The sequence below is a fragment of the Pseudonaja textilis genome, chromosome 3 (assembly GCF_049901715.1).
Source record: "Pseudonaja textilis isolate UNSWEBS1 chromosome 3, rPseTex1.2, whole genome shotgun sequence".
In the NCBI taxonomy this organism is placed as follows: Eukaryota; Metazoa; Chordata; class Lepidosauria; order Squamata; family Elapidae; genus Pseudonaja; species Pseudonaja textilis.
Genome location: NC_141992.1, coordinates 163,941,719 through 163,964,242, shown reverse-complemented (window position 1 = coordinate 163,964,242; position 22,524 = coordinate 163,941,719). Strand labels below are relative to the sequence as shown.

The window sequence follows — 22,524 nt, the reverse complement described above, 5'->3', positions numbered from 1 at the left end:
TTCCCTGACACTGTACATTCCCAACTATATGTGCTGGGTTTCAATATTTGTATTTCCTTGTTTGGGCCTTTTGAGAGTCAGCATCAAACATATCTGGAGTGCATTCTTACTTAAATAATAATTGTAAGGATTTCTCTTCTTTATTTATAGCATAACTCTGTCTGACTTTCAGGGGAAAACAGAAGAAGCTTTAAAGGCATTTGAAGCTTTGGTAAGCAAGTATCCCCAAAGTCCACGAGCAAGATATGGAAAAGCCCAGGTAAAAATTAAACAAGAAATTAAAAAGTTGTGCATGGAAAATCAAACTGTGGTATATCTCATTATAGATTTTTTGCTGGTTGCAAATAAAGTAAAGTAAGTAAAGAATTGATATTAGGAAATAAAGAATTGCAATAGGGAACAGCTTCTAATTTCATAATCTATCACTTATTTTATTCTTTAAAATACAGTAGTACCTTGGTACTCATTGTTAATTGGTTCCAAGAGGGGTGATGAGCACCAAAATTAATAAGTACCAAACAAAATTTTCCCATAAAGAATAATGTAGTGAGTCACAAGGTAGCTGACACCGACAAGTTCTAGCTTGTGCGTTGAATACTAAACAAACAATGAGTACCAGGATAAAACTTTTACATCAAAATGCCCTGAGTACCAAATTTGAGGAGTTTCAAAGCAATTGTGTACCAAGCTACCAACTGTATAAGGGGTGGGGGATGTAATATTATCTCATAGGTTAATAGTGATAGACTAAGGCTACATTAGTTTGTTGTAACTAAGTTAATTGGACTTTGACAAATTCCTCTGAACTGAGAATATTTTCCTTTATTTGTCTCTATTTATAAGTACAGTAATCAGAAAATTATATGGATCAGAATTGGCAAAAACAAAACCCCAAGGGCAGAACACAGTGATTCCATAATTATGGAATTTAATGGCCAATGTAGCATAGCATGAAAAGGACCCTGGCGGGAATGATCACCTTTAATAAAGAGTGAATGATTTTTCTCAATGTTATTTGTTTTTCATTTTGTCATATTGAAAATTCCAATTTGCTATTAACTTTTGTATGGATTTAGAAGAAAGCCCACGTTTTCAGGATTGGTGAGCACAGGTAGTGCTGTTTCTGCATGTTACAAACCTCTGGATTTCTAAGGGAAAACATGGAAAGTTCCCTTATGGATTCTTTATAGTGGAGAATTGCCATTTCATTATTTTGTGGATGACAATAGCAATAGCAATGCACTTAGACTGCTTATATACTACTTATATACTGCTTCATAGTGCTTTTACAGCCCTCTCTAAGCAGTTTACAGAGTCAGCATATTACCTCCAACAATCTGGTTCCTCATTTTACTGACCTTGGAAGGATGAGTCAACCTTGAGCCGGTGAGAATCAAACTGCTGGCAAAACTGCATTCTAACCAATGCGCACCAAGTAGAAAAAGTTTTAAAGGCATTTGAAGCTGAATTGTCCTATTTCAGTGCGAGAGAGTATTTGATAGCTGGCCATATCCGACAATGTTGCAGTTATGACAGTGATGACAAAATTTAGATTTTTGGATCTAAATAATCGAAATTAAGATGTTTCTTTCATGGCATTGGAATTATCATTTAAATTTATCCTAATAATATTGGCTAAACACAGACAAGGTATTAATTTGGGTTTAGTACTATATCTTTTATCTGCTGATATTGCACTGAGTGAATGGAACTAATACCCATTTAAGTCAGCCCCAAAGATCAGAGAAAGAGAGATACATTTGGAGGTTCAGATAACTTAAGTGCAAAGAGTTGAGTATAAATTATAAATATCAAGGGCCCAAGTTACATAGATGATGTGGAGGGGGAAAAAGAATTCCTTATATAACCCTGGACAAGGTTTCCCTGTGCTGTAGAAATTGAATGGTTAACTACATAATAATTTTTAAAAGCAGGTCCATTTTGATCCTACATCATCAGCTTTCAGACTTCCCCTGAAAGAAGGGAACAGGTGATATAATTTAACACTTCCTTACATGAGTTGAAGAGGCTAGCTAGCTCATGCCTTTCCTCTTCTGAACGCCTTGAGCTTCTCACATTACAAGGGATTAAGACCTGGTATTTGCTCTCCTACCCTTCTCAGTTGATGTAATCCTAAAATGACAGTACATTCCCTAAACCTACAGTCTGAAATTATCGGGCGAAACTGTACAGGTAGTCCTAAATTTATGACCAGTTGTTTAACAACTGTTCAAAGTTATGAAGGCACTGAAAAAAGTGCCTTACAATCAGTTTTCACACTTACAACTGTTGCAGTATTCCTGCAGTGACATAATCATGATTTGGGCATTTAGCAACTAGCATATATTTATAATGATTGTAGAGTCCTGGAGTCATATGGTCACCATTTGTGACTTCCTAGGGATGTTCTGACAAGTAAACTCAATGGAAGAAGCTGGATTTGCTTAATGACTATGTAATTTGCATAATGATTCCAACAATTGTATCTCACCTAATACACACATCGCGTAACAACAGAAGTTCCAATCCCAATTGTGGTCGTAAGTCAAAAATTACCTGTGCTGTGTAACTTCTTTAAGGACATCAGTCTAAAAACCCACAAAAGAATATATTTAAATCCTTAAAACTTAGTAGCACTAGTTTAGTATAACTTAGTATAATGCAGACATGATACTATTCAAACTTACAGAATTAATTATGAAGTTACCTATTAAAACACAGTAGTCATTTTAGATGCATTTAGAATTAATCAATGGCTGTTAGATTATAACATTTATTTCAAAATCACCATTATGTGAGCTCTGAAGTTTTGATGTGTAAAAACTGAATATGGCAGATACATAATTCTTGAATACAAAGGGAAGAATGAGACTTCAACTCTGTAACACTGTTATATCATCAAAAACTAAGAACTTATTTTGAGAGTTTGACAGTCATATCCAGATATGATAGTGCTTCAAAACAATCATTACATTTTCAATACAGGTCTTTCTTTAGTTGCTTTTTTTCCTGAGATGCCTGTAAAGTGACTTTGAACAAGATGTCTTCCCCTCCTTCCAGCAAAAGGGACATAAGACTGAAAAAACTAAAATCTCTGCTACTATATTTAATCCGTGCTTTAAGTTTGATAGAAAATTCAATACTAATTAATGCTTTATTATCACATACAGAGTGAGGATGATTTGGCTGAGAAAATGAGAAGCAATGATATACTACAGCGGTCTATCACCACCTATGGTGAAGTGGCCAATCTGCCAAATGTCCCTGATGATCTAATAAAGATGGCACTGAAACGGCGGGCAGACAGGCAGCAGTTTCTTGGTAAGTATCTGAAACCATACTTACCAGTGGCTCAAATGTTGAAAAATGTTCTATGTTTTGATATCCAGGAATTCCAATATACATGAAACAAGTATTGAAACAAGTGCTTGGGCAGATCACAATCCAATATAGGTCAAATGAAAGGGACAAAGGAAAAGATCAAGATGGACGTTGAATAATTCAATTTTAAAGGAAAAAGAATTCATTGACAATATGGAAAAAGAATTGGTTTTCTTCTTCAGGAATTTGATATTCTTGTGTAGTTTCCAAGCTCTTAAGCTTATGGGCATCAAGGCAGAATGGAAACCTATTAAATTAATTTGAATACTTTCAAAATACCTCTCAGTCTATTGAATGTTTATTGTAAATCACCTAGAGTCACTTAGGTAAGATGGGTGGTGTATAAATGATAGATGGATGGATGGAAGGGAGGATGAGAGAGAGAGAGAGAGAATCCTGCAACAAGTATCTATTGAATCTGACAGTGACATTTGAAGAAAATTGCACTGGACAAATTATCATTTAAGTAGCAATTGTTAACTGACTGGTAATTCAGCAGATTCTAAATTCAGCAATTCCTAAGAGCCTGTTTAGTCTAGTAGTTAAGGTACCAGGCTAGAAACCAGGAGACAGTTCTAGTTTCACCTTAGGTATGAAAGCCAACTGGGTGACTTTGGACCCGTCATTCTCTCTCAGGCCAACTCACCTCACAGGATTGTTGTAGAGAACATAGGAGGAGGAGGGAGTAATCAGGAGGAAGGTGTATTAGATATGTTTGCCATCTTGAGTTAATTATAAAAATAAATGAAATAATAACTAAAACAAAATAAATTGGGTAAAAAATGAAATAATTCAATGAAAACTAATGTTGTTATGAATAAGTAATTAAAATTAAAGGCTTTTATGAGGAGTCAGGTTATAATCCAGTCTTACTTCTTTTTACTGCACAAATGTATAATGTTACCCTCTTTCTGCCTGAGATTTGAAACAAATCTCATTAGTTCCTGAGAAGTATTTGTCCTCTTGAATTTCTTCCTAGGTCTTGTCTTTTTCAAGTAATACCTCAGAATGTCCCAGAGAGTAATTGAAGAAACAGGTTAAGCATATTCAAGTCAGGTAGTCCAATGACGGCAGCATTTTTCCCAGTTGCAGACTTTTGGTAACTGTTCTCACCTTTCCCCCTGAGAACTCATGCTGGGGAAATGATAGGTAGAAAGAAATGCTTTTCTGAATTTGTGGTACAAAAGTGCTACTGCTGCACTCTTGCCGTCTTTGGCAAATGCTGTGGAAATTTGAAGGTGTGCTGAAGCTGCCAGACTGGAGAATCCTTGACTCATGCTGAAAGTCTTCCAGACTGTGTATTGGGAAGGTGGTGGGTAATCCTCACAGCATGTGCTTAAGCCATCCAGAACATAAGTGGCCAATGCATATAGAGAATGCTAAGATGAGCCTTCTCCTGCAGATCAAAGCAATTGGAAGTAATATAAACTGTTTTGTTAAAGTGATTCATGTTACCTCTCACAAAGAGAATCAGGTCACCTGCTTGCAGAAATCTCTTTGTTAAAGTGAATCAAATACAAGTCTAATGCAAATACACCTGTTTGCTTCCAGTGGCTGAAATTGCAATGTACAGACTTAAAAGCTGAAGTTTTATTGTGCAAAAATATATCATTTGTCATAAAATGCATTTCAACTACTAATCATTTCCAGGAGCATTATATTACATATATAATTTACATTTGAATCATTAAAGGTAGTAATTTTCCTAGTTTTATTCTAAGGTAGTCTATGTAGTTTCAAAGATATAGAAGCAGCAAGCCTTTCATTAAATAGTGTGATAATCATGAATACTGTGGTTAAAATCAGTTTATTTATATCTATAAATGCAGCTGAGAAAAAGGCCAACAATTTGGAACATACATCATTGTCCAAACAGAGAATAGTGAAAATGCTTTGATTGTGCACTAGAGGTCTCTATAACACTAGGCAATGCAAGCATAGTTTTCTAAGGCATGATTTAGAAGTGTAAGTTTTATACATGTTCCAATGTTTAATAGCACATAGTCTGTTTTATTGTTTAAAAATCTTAATTTATTTTGTTAGCAAAGTTCTTGTATTCCAAGTTGCTTCTTCATGTGCATAGCCAAGTGGCTTTTTTTATTGTTTTTCCATTAAATTAGGTCGCATGAGAGGTTCATTAGTTACACTACAGAAACTGGTTGACCAGTTTCCTAATGATACTTCATTCAAGAACAACCTTGGAGTGGGTTATCTTTTAATTGGAGACAACAACAATGCCAAGAAGGTTTACAAGGAGGTGAGCTTCTATTAAATACAGATAAATGATTCCGAAAAAACACTATATATGTGATTGTGCAAGTCTTTATATATAAGAACCATGCATTAAAAATAACCTGGGTGGATTTTAAAAAGCATATAAATAGAAGTAATTGATTAATTGCTGTGCCTATTTATTTTCACAAATCTAAATACATTGTTTTGATATTCTCTAAGGCAGGAGTGTCAAACTTAAGGCCTGCGGGCCGGATCTGGCCCATAGGGTGCTTAGATCTTGCCTGCGGGGCTGCCCTGGAAACAGTGAAGAACCAGCCCACAGTGCCTCTGCCAGCAAAAATGAAGCTTGGAAAGGGCACAGGCAGCTCTCCCGAGGTCTGTTTTCTCTGTCAGAGGGTTGCAGGAAGTTGTAGCTGGAAACAGAGCTTGGGAGCCCATTTTCTCCGGCGGAGTGTTCAGGCCGCCTCTGGCGCCCCTGACACGAGTGATATTGAGCTGGCCACACCCACCCTGGCCACGCCTCCCTGAGGTCAAACGCAACCCTCAATGAAATGGAGTTTGACACCCCTGCTCTAAGGCATTAATGCACAATGTCTATAAACTCTAAAGTAGGTTTCCCTATTTATATGCTTTTTCAAATTCTAGGTCCTTAATTTTTATTTTTTGTTACTGTTTTCTTCTTCCATTTAGCTAAGGATGACATATTCAGGGCAACATCATAGCTTTCTTTAGTCAATCAAAACCAGCTATATGACAGTACTGGTACAAATAAATTAAGCAAGTTGATAATGAGGATAGCGCTTCTGAACTAATCATGTCTCAATAAAAGAGAATATTTGTAGCTCATTGATGACATGAGGGATCCTTGATGTTTGTTGAGGTTGGTTATTTTCTTGCAGATGTTTCATTACCCAAACAAGGCAATACAGGGGTGTCAAACTGACGGCCCACGGGCTGGGTTCATCACATGCAGACCACTCCCATCCCAGCTCCAGGAAGGAGAAAAAATGCCACGATACATCACATGACAGCACGAGTTTGACACCCGTGAGGTAACATAATCAAAACACTGATGATGTTACCAAATATGGGTAATGAAAAATCTGGAAGGAAATAGCCAAGCTCAGAGAGCACCAAGGACCCCCTCATAGTGATCTCTGTCCGTTGATCTCTCTGTCTGTCTGTCTGTCTATCTATCTGAAAAAAGCAATCTTGCATGGTTATCATGAGATTTTATGAAATTGTATTATTTATTATAATGGCAGCCCTGGCACCATGGCACCTCTGGGTGCCATATTGTTGATCATAGTATACTTCTTCACATCCATGAATTGAAATAAGAAATTGTAGGTCAGCTGCAAACTTACAGAAATATTTTCTGTCATCTTAAAATGCTGTTAACTATTGTTCTGAATAGCTTTAACTAGCAAGATCCTTGGTAAAGACTTGTAATCTGTCAGCTGTTAAAGAGCTGGATGTTAACAGCTTGACTTCAGTGTTCTTCAGCCCTTTAATTATTCAGACCTGTTTTTAAAAAATCTCACTCTTCAAAGAAGAGACTAAGTAGTAAAAATTAAATCAAAGAATTATATGTCTTTAACTGGAAATCAATCTGATGGGAAATGTGCCCTATTTCTGGGAAATGTTGTATGAGATTATCCAGTGTATCACAGCTTGGAGGCAATGTCAAAAAAGGAGTAGCATTTCACCCCCCCCCCTTCCCTTTATATATATTTCTTTTGACTGTCATAGTCTGGAACTGAACACAATACATTAAAGATAGTCTTTGTAAGAAATCAAAGCTGCTTTTGTTTTCAAACAGCAATTGATCTTGTTTTTACTTTTTTCAAGGGCTTCCTCTGTAGTACAAGAAATCTGAAGCATGTTTTCGCTTATTCGGGTTATGCTAGTGCTCTGAAGCATGCATGTAATATCTAATGAAGTCACATGACTTGTTACAAAGAAAATTCCCTTATCAAACAGACATGTGGTATTCTCTGTACTGTTTGGCACCCCACCCTCCATTAAATTCATTGTACAGATATCAAATCCAACATTCAAAATTCTTAAAATGGATCTTAATACATTTCATTTCTATGAGAAATTTCATTTCTATTCCATCTTAGAGGCAAAAAGAAAATGGTATCAAAAGCACTATCTTCCACTGATATTGAATTTTTCTCTTCTTTCTTGTAACATTTCACGTCTGCTGCCAAGTTTGAATTTCTCTGTTTCTACTGGAGAAGGAAGTGATATATAGCAGGGACTTGTACATCATTGACAACACCACTTTCTACTTTTTAAAAATGTATTTATTGAATTTACGGTCTGTCACTTTATTTTTGTATAGAAACTCAAGATAGCAAACATTGTAGTCCTCCTTCCTATTTTTCTCCAGCAAGAGTTCTTTGAGTTTGATTGGGCTGAGAAAGAGTGACAGGCCCAAGGTCACCCAATGAACACTTATGGGCAGAGTAAACTACAGCCTAGGTCTCCCTGCTCATAGTCCAGAATCTTAACCAGTATACTCATGGTCTGAAATAGAACACCTGGCCCAAAGTTCTCCAAGGGCTGAGTAGGTCTAGATTCTGAATCTCAGCTGCTAATCCCATTCCAGAGTCCATAATGCTACCAGATAAGGATAAGAGAAGATAAAGGACTGACAGAAAAAAATACATTTTTAGGTTTTCTAAAAGGCTGTGCATCGATGTTTTAGAAAGCTACAGAGGTGAAGTCAAAATTATTATTTTTATTGTTCTCTCTTAGGTTCTAAGACTGGCTCCTAATGATGGCTTTGCAAAAGTGCATTATGGATTCATTCTGAAGGCAGAGAACAAGATTGAAGAAAGCATTCCCTATCTGAAAGTAAAATTTACATTAGGACTTTTATCTTTTTCTATTTGAGAAAGCAAAAGAAGTTGTTGCTGAAAAGAGGGCATTCTGGATGTCATGTATTGTATAGGAACAGAAGTGAAATATTTAATAGTAGAGATGTCTTAAAGACCATTGGTGTGTGCTATATATCTCCAGATTCTCAACTTCCAGTAAGCATATAATAGTTTTTCCAGCTTCCTAGCCATTCTGTACAAAAGCTAATTGATACATCCTTTTTTGTGATGATTTTTCTGAAGTAATCCTCTTTATGGTAAAAGAGTAGTTTAATACATGTTGAGTAAAGGGCAATAATAATTTCCACAAAGAAAGAAGACATTTTGCAGGGAATAGCTGGCTGTCTGGCATAGTTTCTTGTAGATCTCAATACACTGATAATGTTAAAAATGAATTTAAAATGACTTAATGGGTAGTTGATGTGGTTTCACCTTTTTTTTTTCTAGGAAGGTCTAGAAACAGGCGATCCTGGCACTGATGATGGGCGCTTTTACTTTCATTTGGGTGATGCCATGCAGCGAGTTGGAAACAAGGAGGTAGGAAATCTACTGAGTTCATTTGAAAAAACAAACTACACCACAGCCACAGAGGGGAGGGGTAACTTAGTCCTAATGGCCAGGAAACTGAAAAAAGAAGATGAACATCCCTATCTCACTGTACAGGAAGTACTTTGATGCCTCTTCAACTGAATGTTTTGGTCAACACTCAGAACTTAACTAGAGGCAATATTGTTAATATCTTTAACATCGGAGTGGCTGTTCTGTGCCTATAACAAGTTTAAATAGCTGGCACAATGGTTTTTGCATACTAGTTTGGATAAGCCTCTGCCTGATACCTCTTCCTTATGCTATATATTTTTTCCTAGTTATTAAAAGTTACAGCTGAACAGAGAAGTAGCATTCCCTCCCCTCCCTTCCTTTTAAGTTATCCCCACCCTATTAAGTTTAGCCCAAAATTTAGCTAAAAGCCATGCTTTTGGTACTAAAACCAGTGGTGGGGGGAATCATGCAAATCTATGAGGCAATGCTATTTCAGAGGGCAGCGATTAAGACATAGAAGGCCTTTTCTGATTTCTGCTAAATAGCATTGCAATAAGTCAGAATGTTACAGAAGGGCAGAAACCTTAGGAGACAGGTGTTCCTTCAAATAATTATTTATCAAAGCTCTAAAAGTGACAGCTTTATTGCATGTAGAATCCAATAGACAACCAGAACAAATCACAAAACACAGACATTATAAATATAATATGGCCTGCACATTATTGTTTGTGCCATTGGAGTTTGGACCATCTGTATCTTCCAAACGGTTTTCAGGGAAAGCCCTATGTAGATTAAAGTCCAACCATAAGTGGGTTAAGGCATAAATGATGATTAAAATGGCATTTTAATCCAGAATAGGGCATCCTTGATGTGCAAGAGAATCTATGCAAAGGCCCTCCTCCTGGCCACTTTCTGCGACCTGCTGTTCAAAGAAGAACTGTGAGTTCAGAAGGACTTGCCGATTTCATGCCAGACTCAACCTGGATTCTGCAATCCCATTAAAAGCCGAAGGAGAAAGATCTTTCATAGCTGGGTCCAAAGATACCTAGCTACTCAGTCTGATTACATTTAAGATCAGGGGTCAGGGAACTTTTTTACCTCTTACCCCCCAAAAAATTTATAAACGCAGACGTTACCCTCCCGGCCTCTCCCCCTCCCCGGCCACCTCAGGCTGCTGACACATAATTTGGAGGTCGAGGCGGGAGGAGGTGCCCTTCCCCCCGCGGCTGGGAAGAAGGCGGGATAGCTCGCTCCAGGGAATGAAATGTCACCAGGCTTCCCGAGGGCTTCTGGGAATTTTCTCGGGGCCAAGGCGGCAGTTGCAGGTGCCTCTTCGCTTCCTGTGTGCCTGGCAGTGACGAGAGGCTTCGGGAGGAGCCGGGCTGGCTGGCTGGTTGGCAGGCAGGCAGGGCCTGGGGGCGAGGAAGCGGGAAGGAGGATGATATTTGGGAGCCACGGTGACACAAACTGCGCGCGCAAAAGCGTGCGGTCATCGCAGCGCGGGGAAAGCGTCCCTTTTCCCAAATGCTCTGCCCTATGCCAGAAGCTCGCCTTCCCTAAAAAACGGGCGGCGCGGCTCTTGCAGAATCTAGCCTGGAGTCATTTCCGACCCAGGAAACAAGGGTGGGGTGGAGGGGATAAATTTGCCTCAAGGGTGTTTTAATAACTGCTGCTATGCCGATAGTTCCGCCATTGGCCAGCGCAACCTCCTCATTACCCCCAGATTTTCACTTTTACCCCATTTGGGGTAATTTACCCCTGTTCCCTGACCACTGTTTAAGATCCAGCTTGATCCTCTCCATCCAAATCTTCAGAGCCATCAAGCACTGGGATATGACTTCAGCAGCATCATTTGACCAGCCCACGATTGAGATTTACTGCTGTGTATCATTGATATACTGAGAATATCTGCCCCAAAACTGATAGATGACCAGACTCAACAGCCTTATATAGATGTTAAATGGTGGGAGAAGAGTATTTAATCCTAAGGCTTTCCACAAATCAGTAGCATCCGGCTCAAATTATCTCCTGTTATAAACATGACAAATCAGGCAATCAAGCTGTGTTGATTTGATATATTCATTATTGTTCATTGTGATTTATATTGTATATGTTATTCAATGAATAATCTAGTTTAGAACAAAATTGGGGTTCATGAAATAGATCTTTGGGCAAAACATGCCACTGAATTTGACATTATGAGTCAGTTCTGAATGAACACAAAAAAATTCTGACTATGTTCAAATGCAAGATTTCATCAAAGAAAAAAATCATAAGCGTTTATAATCCCCATTACTGTAAATATATGTTCATTATCTAAGGTTGCAGTCAGGACTAAAAATTAAGCTATTGATGTTTTGAAAGATTAGTTCCAAATGAGTACTTTTACATAACTGGGTAAAGGTTTTCAATTCATTGAATTAATTAAACTGCTCTTAGCTATATAATGCCAAAAGGGGATGCAAGCATTCTTAACTGCAGTTGCGATAAATGTATGCTTCTGGTCTGACTCTTTATTCCAATCTTACCATATGAATAAGAAGGTCTGAAAAAATAGTTTTAAATGCTTTTGAACAAATATCCTAGCAATGTCCTATACAATATAGGACCCTATACCACAAGTGTTCTGAATTCTATGCTTTAAAAAAATACAATGTAATTTTACCTTCAAATTGCCCTGGTAAATTCAAGGAGATCAAAGGTCATAGAGATGAAGTAATGTACCCTTCTTTTCTCCCTTCCATAATTATAGTTAAAATAGGCTTTAAATATAATAAAAATTGGCATAGGAAATAAGCTTCTGCTTATTCACTAGGTGGTGGAAGATGAGGCTTTTCAGAGCCCTTTGCACCGTCTGAAAGAGAGAAGCAGAATTTTGCCTTTTATGCTTGACATTCCAGTTAATACACATGAAAGAGTTCTTACATTTGATGCCAGTCCAGATAACTGTTATTCCACATTATTCAGAACAGAGTATTGCTTGTCTTTGTTTTGTCAGGAAAAGAGGCATAAAAGATATAGAGAGCCCTCAGAAACATTATGAGGCACTGTAGATTGTTGCAAATAAGGAACATTGGGAGATGTGGGTATAGACGTATTGAATAGGACTGAATGAAGAAATCATCTCGCTTTTCATTATTCTTTATTCCAACTAGAATTAGAGGCCACGGTGCAGGGATTTCTCTTTTCTTTTCTCCTGGCTACAATGACAGACATACCAGTTACTCTGAATTTTTCGAGTCCTGTGTTCCTTTGTTTCCCATGCATTTCTGCTGCTTCATGGGTAACAATAGCTTTTATATATGAACATTGATTTATTAAATCAATGCCTCAAAAAGAAAAAGTTCACTCATTTCTAGCTGACTCATACAGTTATATAAATAGTCATTAAATATAATGACAGTTAAAGTGATATTATAAAATTTTGGGAATATGAACTATAGTAATGATTTGGAACTAATTTTGTAAAAAATAACTTTTCTCCAGGCCAGATTAACATTGCTTTCTTATAAATCACAGTAATTTCAAAAATGGATTTAAAATGTATTATGTGGACAAACTATAGAGTGGAGTAAATGTTCTTCTGCTCTAATACACAACATTATAATTTCAATTTTAATAACTAATATTAATATTTGATTACTGTATGAAAAGCAAGTATCATTAGAAAGCCAAAATAATAACTAAATTATTATATTTCTCATTAACTTACTTTTTCTGTTGAAATGCAACAACTGAAAAATATGCTGTTCAATTTCAATCTTCTAGGCATACAAGTGGTATGAACTTGGGTACCAACGGGGCCATTTTGCATCTGTCTGGCAGCGTTCTCTGTATAATGTCAAGGGCTTAAAAGCTCAGCCATGGTGGACAGCAAAGGAAACTGGTTATACAGAACTGATCAAGGTGTGCAATATTGTTCTCCCTTTATTCCATAGAAACATTATGCTAAGTTAATTTCAAAATTGCTACTCTGTATAGTTTATAGTATAGCCCAATGAACACAATGGAACTGTCAGCATCTGATGCTAATATGGCTTCCAAAGCTGACAGGAACGTACTATCCTGGTCTCAATTTTTTATTTCTATTTTTGTTTTGTCTAATTTAATTTCTGCTTAATCTGTGATTTTAAAAAACTAAGAAAATGTGTATATATTGTGTGCATATTTCTCCTTGGATGAATCTCCTTTCCATCTGCCTCCTGCATACATAGTCTAAGCCAGGAGGTCCTCTAAAAAATGTAATTTTGGATGTAAGCGCTTATAAATCCAAACATAGAAGTAGTTTTTTTAAGGGAAAATTACTAATAAAATGTGTTCTGTTTGTTACTTTATGAATGAACCTGGTCAGTTAGCCTGAATCTAGTTCCTATTCACCATCTGGAATAGTCCTTGCAGTTTTGTTGGTGAGGCTTTTTGAAAGTAGTTTGCCATTGCTTCCTTCTAAGAGCTTAGAAAAAGTAGCCCAAGATCACCCAGCTGACTTTGTGCCTAAGGCAGAACTAGAACTCAGTTTCCCAGTTTCCAGTGTGATTCTTAACCATTGCATCAAACTGGCTCTCTTATGCTACATTGCCCAAGATGTAAATAGAAAAGAAAATTACACTTTGATTTAGAATCTAGTTATTAAAATGAGAATAAATAAATTTTTCACTACTGATTTTCTATTCCTGAATAATCATTCAAAATATAAGACTGCCACAGGTTAGACTTCCTTATAACTGATAAAATGTATTTTCCTTCTTCACTAGAAGTTAAATTATTTCATCCTAGTTCAAATTGTTTTACTACAATGTATTAGAAGGATTAGATTGCATAAATATGTTAAGTAGCAAACACAATGAATTACATTGTCGGCCCATGAATTGGATAGACAAAGATAACTACGATAACTCAATAATTCACACTAATTACTAGGATGCAAGCCTTTAATTGCTCAGTGTTCTAATTAGTGAATAACGGGCAATCTATGTTTCCTCGTGCTCTCATAACTCTTAGAGGTTTCAGTGGGACATTTAACTGCATATGGTAGGCAATATTAGACCAGCTGGACAAATGGAGAAATCAGACTAGATTGAAAGAACCCAGCAATATTTGTAGTCCTTGGCGATCAATGAGAAAAGTATTTATGATTACTACACTGCCGTTTCTTAACTACAATTTATTTGCTCTAGTATTAATCTTACATTTAGAATATCATTTGGTGGAAGTTTTATTCTTGAAATACATCTAGGACACGCTTGGAACTCTGGAACTGGTTCTCCCAACTGTATTTGTAACAAAACTATGGTCACATATTTTGGAAAAGAATGCTACATTTATCGCCTTGCAATGCCTAAAGTAGTTTTTTTCTTAATCACTTTCAAAAATGCACTCTCCTAAATAGGAAATTGTAATTCTGAACTTGTAATCCCAAAACACTTTATGAGAACACAGAATTAGGAAAGATGATCAAGGTCAAAATATAGGAGAGACATTATTAGTCACATTTTTGTTTTTGTTTAGGTAGTGTTGTGTCCTAATAAAATTAACAAAAGTGTTAGCTTCCATATAGCTCTTCATGCAACAGTGATGATTAAAAACCAAATGATCTGATTTTCATGAGCAAGATATATTTAAAAATTAGGAGAAAATTTTCTTTTATATTAGAAGTCCAGTTCCTTATGGTTCTTAGCTGATACTTTCAACAAATTTCCTTGTGAAAGAAAGTTAAGGAGAACTTAATTTGCACATGCACATTAAATTCCATCTGTATGGGAACTATGATTGTTTTTTTTAAATCTTCCTATTACAGTTAACATAGTGTTAGAGAATACTGCTAGATACAGAAAAACAGATGTGTAGGAATGTTCAGAGATGCTACAAAATAATTGAATCAGGTAGGGCTTGTGTTGAAGGAAACGAAGTCTGACCACAGTTAGCATCTCCATCATTTGGCTTTGACTCAGCTCCAGGCTTTTTCACTTGCTTAATCCTTCAGATTTTGTTTTCTCAATGAGTTCATTTTTGTATTTTGAAGTTGGACTGGATTTACGATCATACAATTTATTACAGCAGCAACTCAGATGTCTTGTGAGGCCTGAATGCTGAATGCTATTTACTGTGGTTCTCCAGCATCTCCATTTAGTCCTCTTAGAATGTTGTTCATGAAAGAAAGAAAAAATCAAAGGCTCCCATTATAGGTTGTTGCATAATACACCTTCTATTTACCACTATTTGTTTCATTTTCTTTTAATAAAAATAGGGGAAAGGTTGATAGTTCTTTGGATTAAATGTTTTGGAAGCTTTAATGCTTGGGTTTAAGCATAATTTGGCACCTATATTGTATCTAATATTTCCATGTAGAAAAAGATGGTAAGACAGAACCAATAGATGTTGGCTTCAGAGCAGTAACCAACAGCTGCTACTGTATGTGAACTCCTCTTAGTCATATTTTGGAAAATCGCCTGGCATTCTGGTAAATTAATCTCTTGTAATTTAAGGGATATGTAAGTCTCTTGTTCTTTTCAAGAAATAGTTATAGGAATAACTTATTTTTCATAAGTATAATTAATTTGCATATCTAATATGGCTAGTGTGTTGCCAAGTTTGCGGATGAAGTGATTTCTCTCTCCAATAGCTGCATATCCATTTTTGTCTACTTATGCAAATATATAAAGATGTTTAGTGGAAACTGAGACGCTGCATTTTCAATAACTATTTGGAAAAGCCTGAGCTTTGAATTCTGTGCTATTTTATGAACAACATAAATATCTACATCCAACCTTATCATTGCAATGCATTAAAATCCCTTGGGAGAGAGAGATATGTGGTAACAGATTCTTTTAAGAAATCTGTCTCCCCTCCTACTTATTCTTCTTGCATAGGATAAGTAACTTTATATTATAAATAGTTTTTACATACCCATTTCCAGGTGTTTCATATGACAAAAATGTATGTATACACAAACAAACATAAAACACAAGGGAATGATTCTCATAAAGACAAAAAATCAATTGAACAAAAGTCTTCCATCATTCCTGAGGACAGTGGTTGAATATGAATTCAATTCAGTTCAAGAGGTATGCAATTTCTATTAATGAAATACAACCCCAGCACCCTTCAGCTCGCCTCTGTAAGTGATTGCCTACGACTGTTTGCAAATGCTGTTAAGTACTTCCATCTCCCCTGTCACAGATTTACATTAAAATTGCTCAGGTAGGTAGCTTGACTTTCATTCATGTGTTCAAGCAGAGCTTGGAAGGTCCTCTGCTAGATATGCTTCTGTTTGGATTTCTGCAAGAAGCAGAAGGTAGGAAGCCAAAATAGTTTCCTCCAGTTCTATAATTCTACGAGGAAATAAAGGAGTTAGTGTGCATGAGCAGAAATATTCAGATAATATTTTAAAATGTGTATTCCAGTTTGTATTTATTTTATTCTAAAAATATGAAATATAAGATAAAAATCATGACATGGTCTAGTTTAAGCAGTTTAAGCACACTGGAGAGTTTGCTTGCTACCACACTGTCTAGTCTACTCACTATTACTTTTTATCAATTCCAATTCCATTTATTTATTTCTCAGATTCATATAGCTGTCCATCTCACAATAAAGTGACTCTAAGCAGCTTACAATAAAAAGAATTATGAAAACAATTAAAAATCAGCAATATTTTACAATTATTATAACTATCATTTTATGGGCATATTTAGAAACAATGTATTGTGTCTCAACCAATGTTTATGTTCAAAAGATATTTATGAAGCCTATGTATAATCTAGCTTCCTAGAAATAAAGAGGTTTCTGAAAGCTACAACTTAGTTTTAATTGCACCTTAAATTATTTTTAAAAATTAAATGTGGTAGAACCTGGTAATTGCTAAGGAAGATGTTTACAGAAACACAGCTACAGTTGACACTTCACTGTAGTGCCAGATCTATCTTATATGTGCAAACTATATGAAAAAAGAAAAATATAACATACCTGAACAAGTAACATACCTGAGCAATAACAATAAAATAATACAGTGATTGAATAGTATAATTCAGTAGTTACAGCAATTTACTTTTTCAACAACACTGGAAACTTTTTATCTAGCTATGGTGGTGCAGTAGTTAGAATGCAGTACTGCAGGTTAACTCACTGCTCACTCCAGAAGTTTGATCCTGATGGATTCAAGATTGACTAAGCCTTCCATCCTTCTGAAATTGGTAAACTGGGGACCCTGTTTATTGGGGGCAATATTCTGACTGTTAGGGAGGTCTGTAAACACTGTGAAGCGGTATATAAGTCTAAGTACTATTGCTATTGCTACTGCTTTGTATGAATAGCAGCAAAAGCTCCTGCTGCAGCAAATATCTATTTTTCTTAATTGATGTTGTATGTCAGGTACCTAAAATAGCTAATACAATTGGGAGATTGCCTAAGGATCAGAAAATAAAGTTGTGGACTTATTAGAAGAGAATATTTATAACTATCATATTTTGCATGTTAATGCTCTGTAAAATTATTACAATTTTTGAACAAAAAATAATTCTAATAAAAGAGCTTTGTTTTGCTACAAGCAAAAGATGCTATAACAGAATAATAACAAGTTTAATAAAGATGATATTTTCACTAATTTTGAAAAGGCTTTATGCTTCTACTTTAGCTATTTTTAATGCCAAGAAATTTAGGCAAGTTTGTTGTAAGTGCAATCTAAATTAGCAAGTGTATCACTTCATCATTTGCAGTTTTGCTAAAAAGCAACATCAATCTTTCCAATTTTGCAGCATCAAAACTTTATTTTGTAACTTTATATAGTATGTAAAGTGCTCCCATAATCAAATACAATCCACACAATAGGAAATCTTTATCTGAGAAATGTGTCTAGTGATAAAAGAATCTAAACTATTTTATTTGTACCATTTCCATAACTGGTACTTTTTTTTTCTTTCTGTTCCTAGGACATGTTTTTAAAAGGTAGGAATAAAATTAGTCCCCAGATTCTTTACCTTTCTGTCCAATACTTTTTTTTTGTATCAACAACACCATGAGTGGACTGTGTCATTTGTTCCAACAAGTCAGTAATTAGTAATAGCTATTGGTGGATTTAAACAGTCAGCAGGCTGTTGGATAGACTAAATCAGTGATGGCGAACCTTTTCGGCACTGAAAGCCCGAACTGGAACGTGCGTGCATGCACCTGCGTGTGCCGGAGCGCCAGAAACCCAAAGGCCAGTGCGCACATGCCTGTTTTTTTGGTTGGTTTTGGGGCCGTTTTCAGGGTGGTTTGGGGCCGTCTCCATGCAGTTTTTGAGGCTGTTTTCCAGGCCATTTCAGGCTGTTTTTTTCTGGCTGTTTTTGATCCAAAAAACAGCCTGAAAATGGCCTGGAAAAGGCCTCGAAAACAGCCGGAAAAAGGCCCGAAAACAGCCCCAAAATGGGAGTTTTTCAGGCTGTTTTCCGGTGCTCCAGTGTCCTGAAGACCAGCTGGCCAGCACACATGTGCGTGCCAAAAACCAGAAGACCAGCTGGCGATGGAACGCGTGCCCACAGAGAGGGCTTCATGCCACCTCTGGCACATGTGCCACAGGTTTGCCATCACAGGACTAAATCATAATCAGTTGTACCTGGTTCAGTAGTACTAATAGAATAACAAGAGTGGAAGGGATCTTGGAGGTCTTCTAATGTAATTATCTGCTCAAGCAGGAAACTCTATCCCATTTCAGACAAATGGTTATCCAATCTCTTCTTAAATACCTCCAGTGTTGGAGCATTCACAACTTCTGGAGGCAAGTTGTTCCACTGATTAATTGTTCTAACTGTCAGGAAATTTCCTCTTAGTTCTAGGTTGGTTCTCTCCTTCTTTACTTTCCATCCATTGATTCTTGTTCTGCCTTTTCTGCCTTCCCTTCTTCTTTGTGGTAGTCCCTGAGATATGAGAACATTTCTATCATGTCACTCTGAATCTTGCTTTTCGCTCTTATTAAGCTAGAAATACCCAATTCCTGCAACCGTTCTTCATATATGTTTTAACTTCCAGTCCCCTAATCATCTTTGTTGCTGCCTAGGACTGCACTGGCTTTTTTGGTAGCTGCAGCACACTGCTGACTCATATTTAAGTGATTGTTTACTAGGACTCCAAGATCCTTCTCACCATTTTCTGCTATTGAGCTAGGTACCACTCGTTATGATTAAGTCTGTCCATGCAGTTAATAATCTTGTCCATAGTCAGTACTTGACCATGTATTTGATGCTATAAATGAACTTCTCTACCTCCTTTTAGCAAAAATATAGTAAATTTGAGTTCTATAAAGTCCATCTGAATAAGCCCTTCATTAGAGACAACAATTTTGGTTGTTTGAAGACAATGTTAGCTATGAAGAAGTCACTAGAGTGGCATCATTTAGTATGTCAGGATCCTGCTTCATTCCAGTTTCCTGTTAAGTATATTTATTTTGTTTTATCAGTTTCCTAAATAATGCAATCCAACTACTTTTTCCTCTTTTCATGTTTCCAACTTTGCCATTCCAATCACAAATCACAACCAGCATATCTTGCTTGCATGTTCTGTTGATCTCAAATTGGACTTGATCATAAAGTCCTCCTCTTCTTCTGCATCAGCGGTTAGAAGATAAATTTGAATGATTATCATATTATTGGATTGTTCACAAAGTATCCCCCCCCCCTTAGATAAATCAAAAGCAAATAAAGTGGAAGCCATTCTGTTAAGTGTTGGATATTGGAATAGCTATGATACAAAGGTAATTGAAAATGAGAAACTATGGGAGGCTTTGTGACTGATGAGACTATATTTATTTTGGGGGAGAAATAACTAAAAGAATATGCAATGTATGTGATATTTTGTCCTTTTAGTCCTTAGAAAAAAACTGGAAGGTGATCAGGGATGAAGGACTTGCTGTAATGGATAGAAGCAAGGGCCTCTTTCTTCCAGAAGATGAAAATTTACGAGAAAAGGGTGACTGGAGCCAGTTTACTCTGTGGCAGCAAGGTACACAATTCATTACTTTTCTTGTCTCTTTTCTTGTTCCCTTTCCATGCTAACAAAAGAAAGTAACTGAAATGTTAAAGGGAAAATATATTTTGTGATGCTAAAGATCAGGATAATGAAAATTGAAGTGACATCCCCCCTACTCTTAACATTATTACTAGGCTCAAGCAAAAACTTTTTTTTTATTTTTACTATTAGTTCATATTCAATTTAAAGAAATATTTTTATTTCTTTAAATTGTGTGAAATAATGTGCTGATACACTTAGCAATGTTTAACTAAAGGGATCTTGTTATGTTTATGTCTATTCCCACTTTTTTAACGACCCACACATGTTGCTTTCAGCAATGCTTCCCTCTGCCTACTGTGCTAAATAAGCGCTCCCAGTGCAGTCCATTAAGAAGGGCAGGGTCTTTTCCCCATCAATCTGGAAGATCTCCGCCTTTCTGCCCTGCATACTCCAGTATCCACCAAGACCAGCTGTCTTGCCCCTGTCAGAATCTGCTTCAGAGGGGGAGGCTGAACAGCTGACAGGAGTGTGGCTGCATTGGCTGTGGAAGAAACTGGGAAAGGGCAAAGTCTGGCTGGGCAGAGCAGGGGAGAGGTAGAGCAAGGGAGAGGGAATTCAGAGGAAGACCCAGGCCCACCCCCTCTTCATCCTAGGACATGCTGGGAGGAATGGAGAAGGGAGCCAAGTGGGTTGCGTGGCTTATGGGGAAAGAAAGGGCCCTGATTCCCTTCATTAGCTGCAGCTGGGAACACAGTGTTTAAAAAGGGAACCTGTGCACAGCAAGCTGTTGGGAGCAAATCGTAAATTTATCTGGTATCATCGTGGCTTATATGTGATCTGGCATCTTCCCAACTGTGAGTTTTTCTATGCTTTCAAGTCTGAAAATATTTCTCCTGCCCTGTCAAGTTAATTACTGCAGCTTGGTTTGTTTGGATTTTTAGTTACGGTCTGTATGTACTTTGTTTTGGACTGAATTTCTTCCAGTTAAAGGCTGTTCCTGGGGGAGTTTTTCTCCAGCCAAAGGTAACCTGGACATTGGGGGCAAAGTTGGAGATGATAAAGGGACTCTTCTTGCTTATTTCACTGTGTTGCCTTTGTGCCACGCCCCAGGTCATCACACCGGCAGCTCCTCCCCCTTTTCCTCATTGGCCTGCGAACTATCCCCAGCCAAGACATGTTCTTCAGGCAGCTCAGGGTCAGCAATACTGAATGTGCAGGAATGCTCTCATTCTCCTTTGAGGCCTCTGAAGAAGACATTGATGGCCCATCATCCACAGGAGACATCCACAGGAGACATTATCTTTTCTTTCAAAACTAATAAAATATGCATAATAGAATAAATATAATGATTTTAACTCTTAATTGTTCTCCATGTAAAAGAGATGGGCTATTACCAAAGCCCCTCTTTCCAAGAAGAGTTTTCCATGACTTTGGAGGATCTAAACATGTGAAACAAAGATTTTAATGGGAAGAGGAAAATGAGAACATTTCTTCCAGGTATGCAAACTCATTCCTGTTCACAGAACAAAAGTTAGGTTCCAACTACATTCAAAGCACATAATACCTATAGAAAAAATGAGACTAAAAACAGCAACTGAACTGACTAAATCAAGTAGAAAAAAAACACATTCATTTTGATAAAACAAAGCGTAATTGAACTATTTTAAGATTGTGAAGAAATTGCCCGACTGGTGGCTACTGACCTACTTAGCTGATTGTGTGACTGGATCTTGATTTATTTTTCTGAAGTTGAATAATCTGCAGCCATGTTTCTGGATTTTGAGAGCTGAACATTGGAGTACTTAATGTTAGAGCTGTGAAACGTTAAATGATTGAGAGAATTATATCAGACTGATCACAAATACAAGAACAGCACCCCTATCCCTAAAGAAGACTGTCTTTTTACTTTCAGGCTTACACCCAAGCCTGAAGAAAAAACATTATTACATTAAGAGTCATAATTCAGAAGAATTTCTTCTAAATTGTTTTTGAAGTGTGCATGGCCATACCTAATATAAGCTAAATAGGTAAAAGTTTGGTCATTGCCTAGCTGAAAATCTGTTCATGAGCCACATGTAAATTATATTTGCTCTTGGAAAGACTCACATAAAAGGAAACTTCCTTTTTTTGAACTTTTTATCAAAGTCTAAATAAAATAAAGGGTTCCACTTGAAAGTAGTAGTGGATTCTTGTTTCATGTTTGAAGAGGAGAGGCAGGGGAGTCAGAAAGAGGACAAAACCAAATGGCTTTGGGGCACTTCCCAGAATTATTTCTGTATTTTTAGTGTGCAACTTTATGTAGCTTTAAAAATATTTAAAATGTGCTCTATTTTTTTTAAAAAGAACTTCATTTCTGCATTTATCTGCAAGATATAGTTTTGCGTTTCTCTAATATAGAAAGCTTATAAGCTTGGTTTACATCTAGCAAAGTGGATGGTGCACAGATTACAAAGTGGCCTGAAGAAATGGGCCCTGGCAAAGAAGAGATATTTACTTCTTA

The 22,524-nt window shown here is 36.7% G+C and overlaps 1 protein-coding gene across 13 annotated transcripts in view; it reads left to right on the top strand.

The window, feature by feature from the left end:
- Positions 1-22,524, top strand: part of ASPH (aspartate beta-hydroxylase) — a 97,677-nt gene that overhangs the window by 65,598 nt on the left and 9,555 nt on the right. For all 13 annotated transcript variants that reach the window (XM_087931298.1, XM_087931294.1, XM_087931291.1 and 10 more), the window contains 7 exons: positions 173-259; positions 3,171-3,321; positions 5,502-5,638; positions 8,383-8,481; positions 8,952-9,041; positions 12,813-12,950; positions 19,880-20,015. In XM_087931298.1, coding sequence (XP_087787424.1) covers positions 173-259; positions 3,171-3,321; positions 5,502-5,638; positions 8,383-8,481; positions 8,952-9,041; positions 12,813-12,950; positions 19,880-20,015 — 838 coding nt within the window. The remainder of the gene's footprint in view (positions 1-172; positions 260-3,170; positions 3,322-5,501; positions 5,639-8,382; positions 8,482-8,951; positions 9,042-12,812; positions 12,951-19,879; positions 20,016-22,524) is intronic.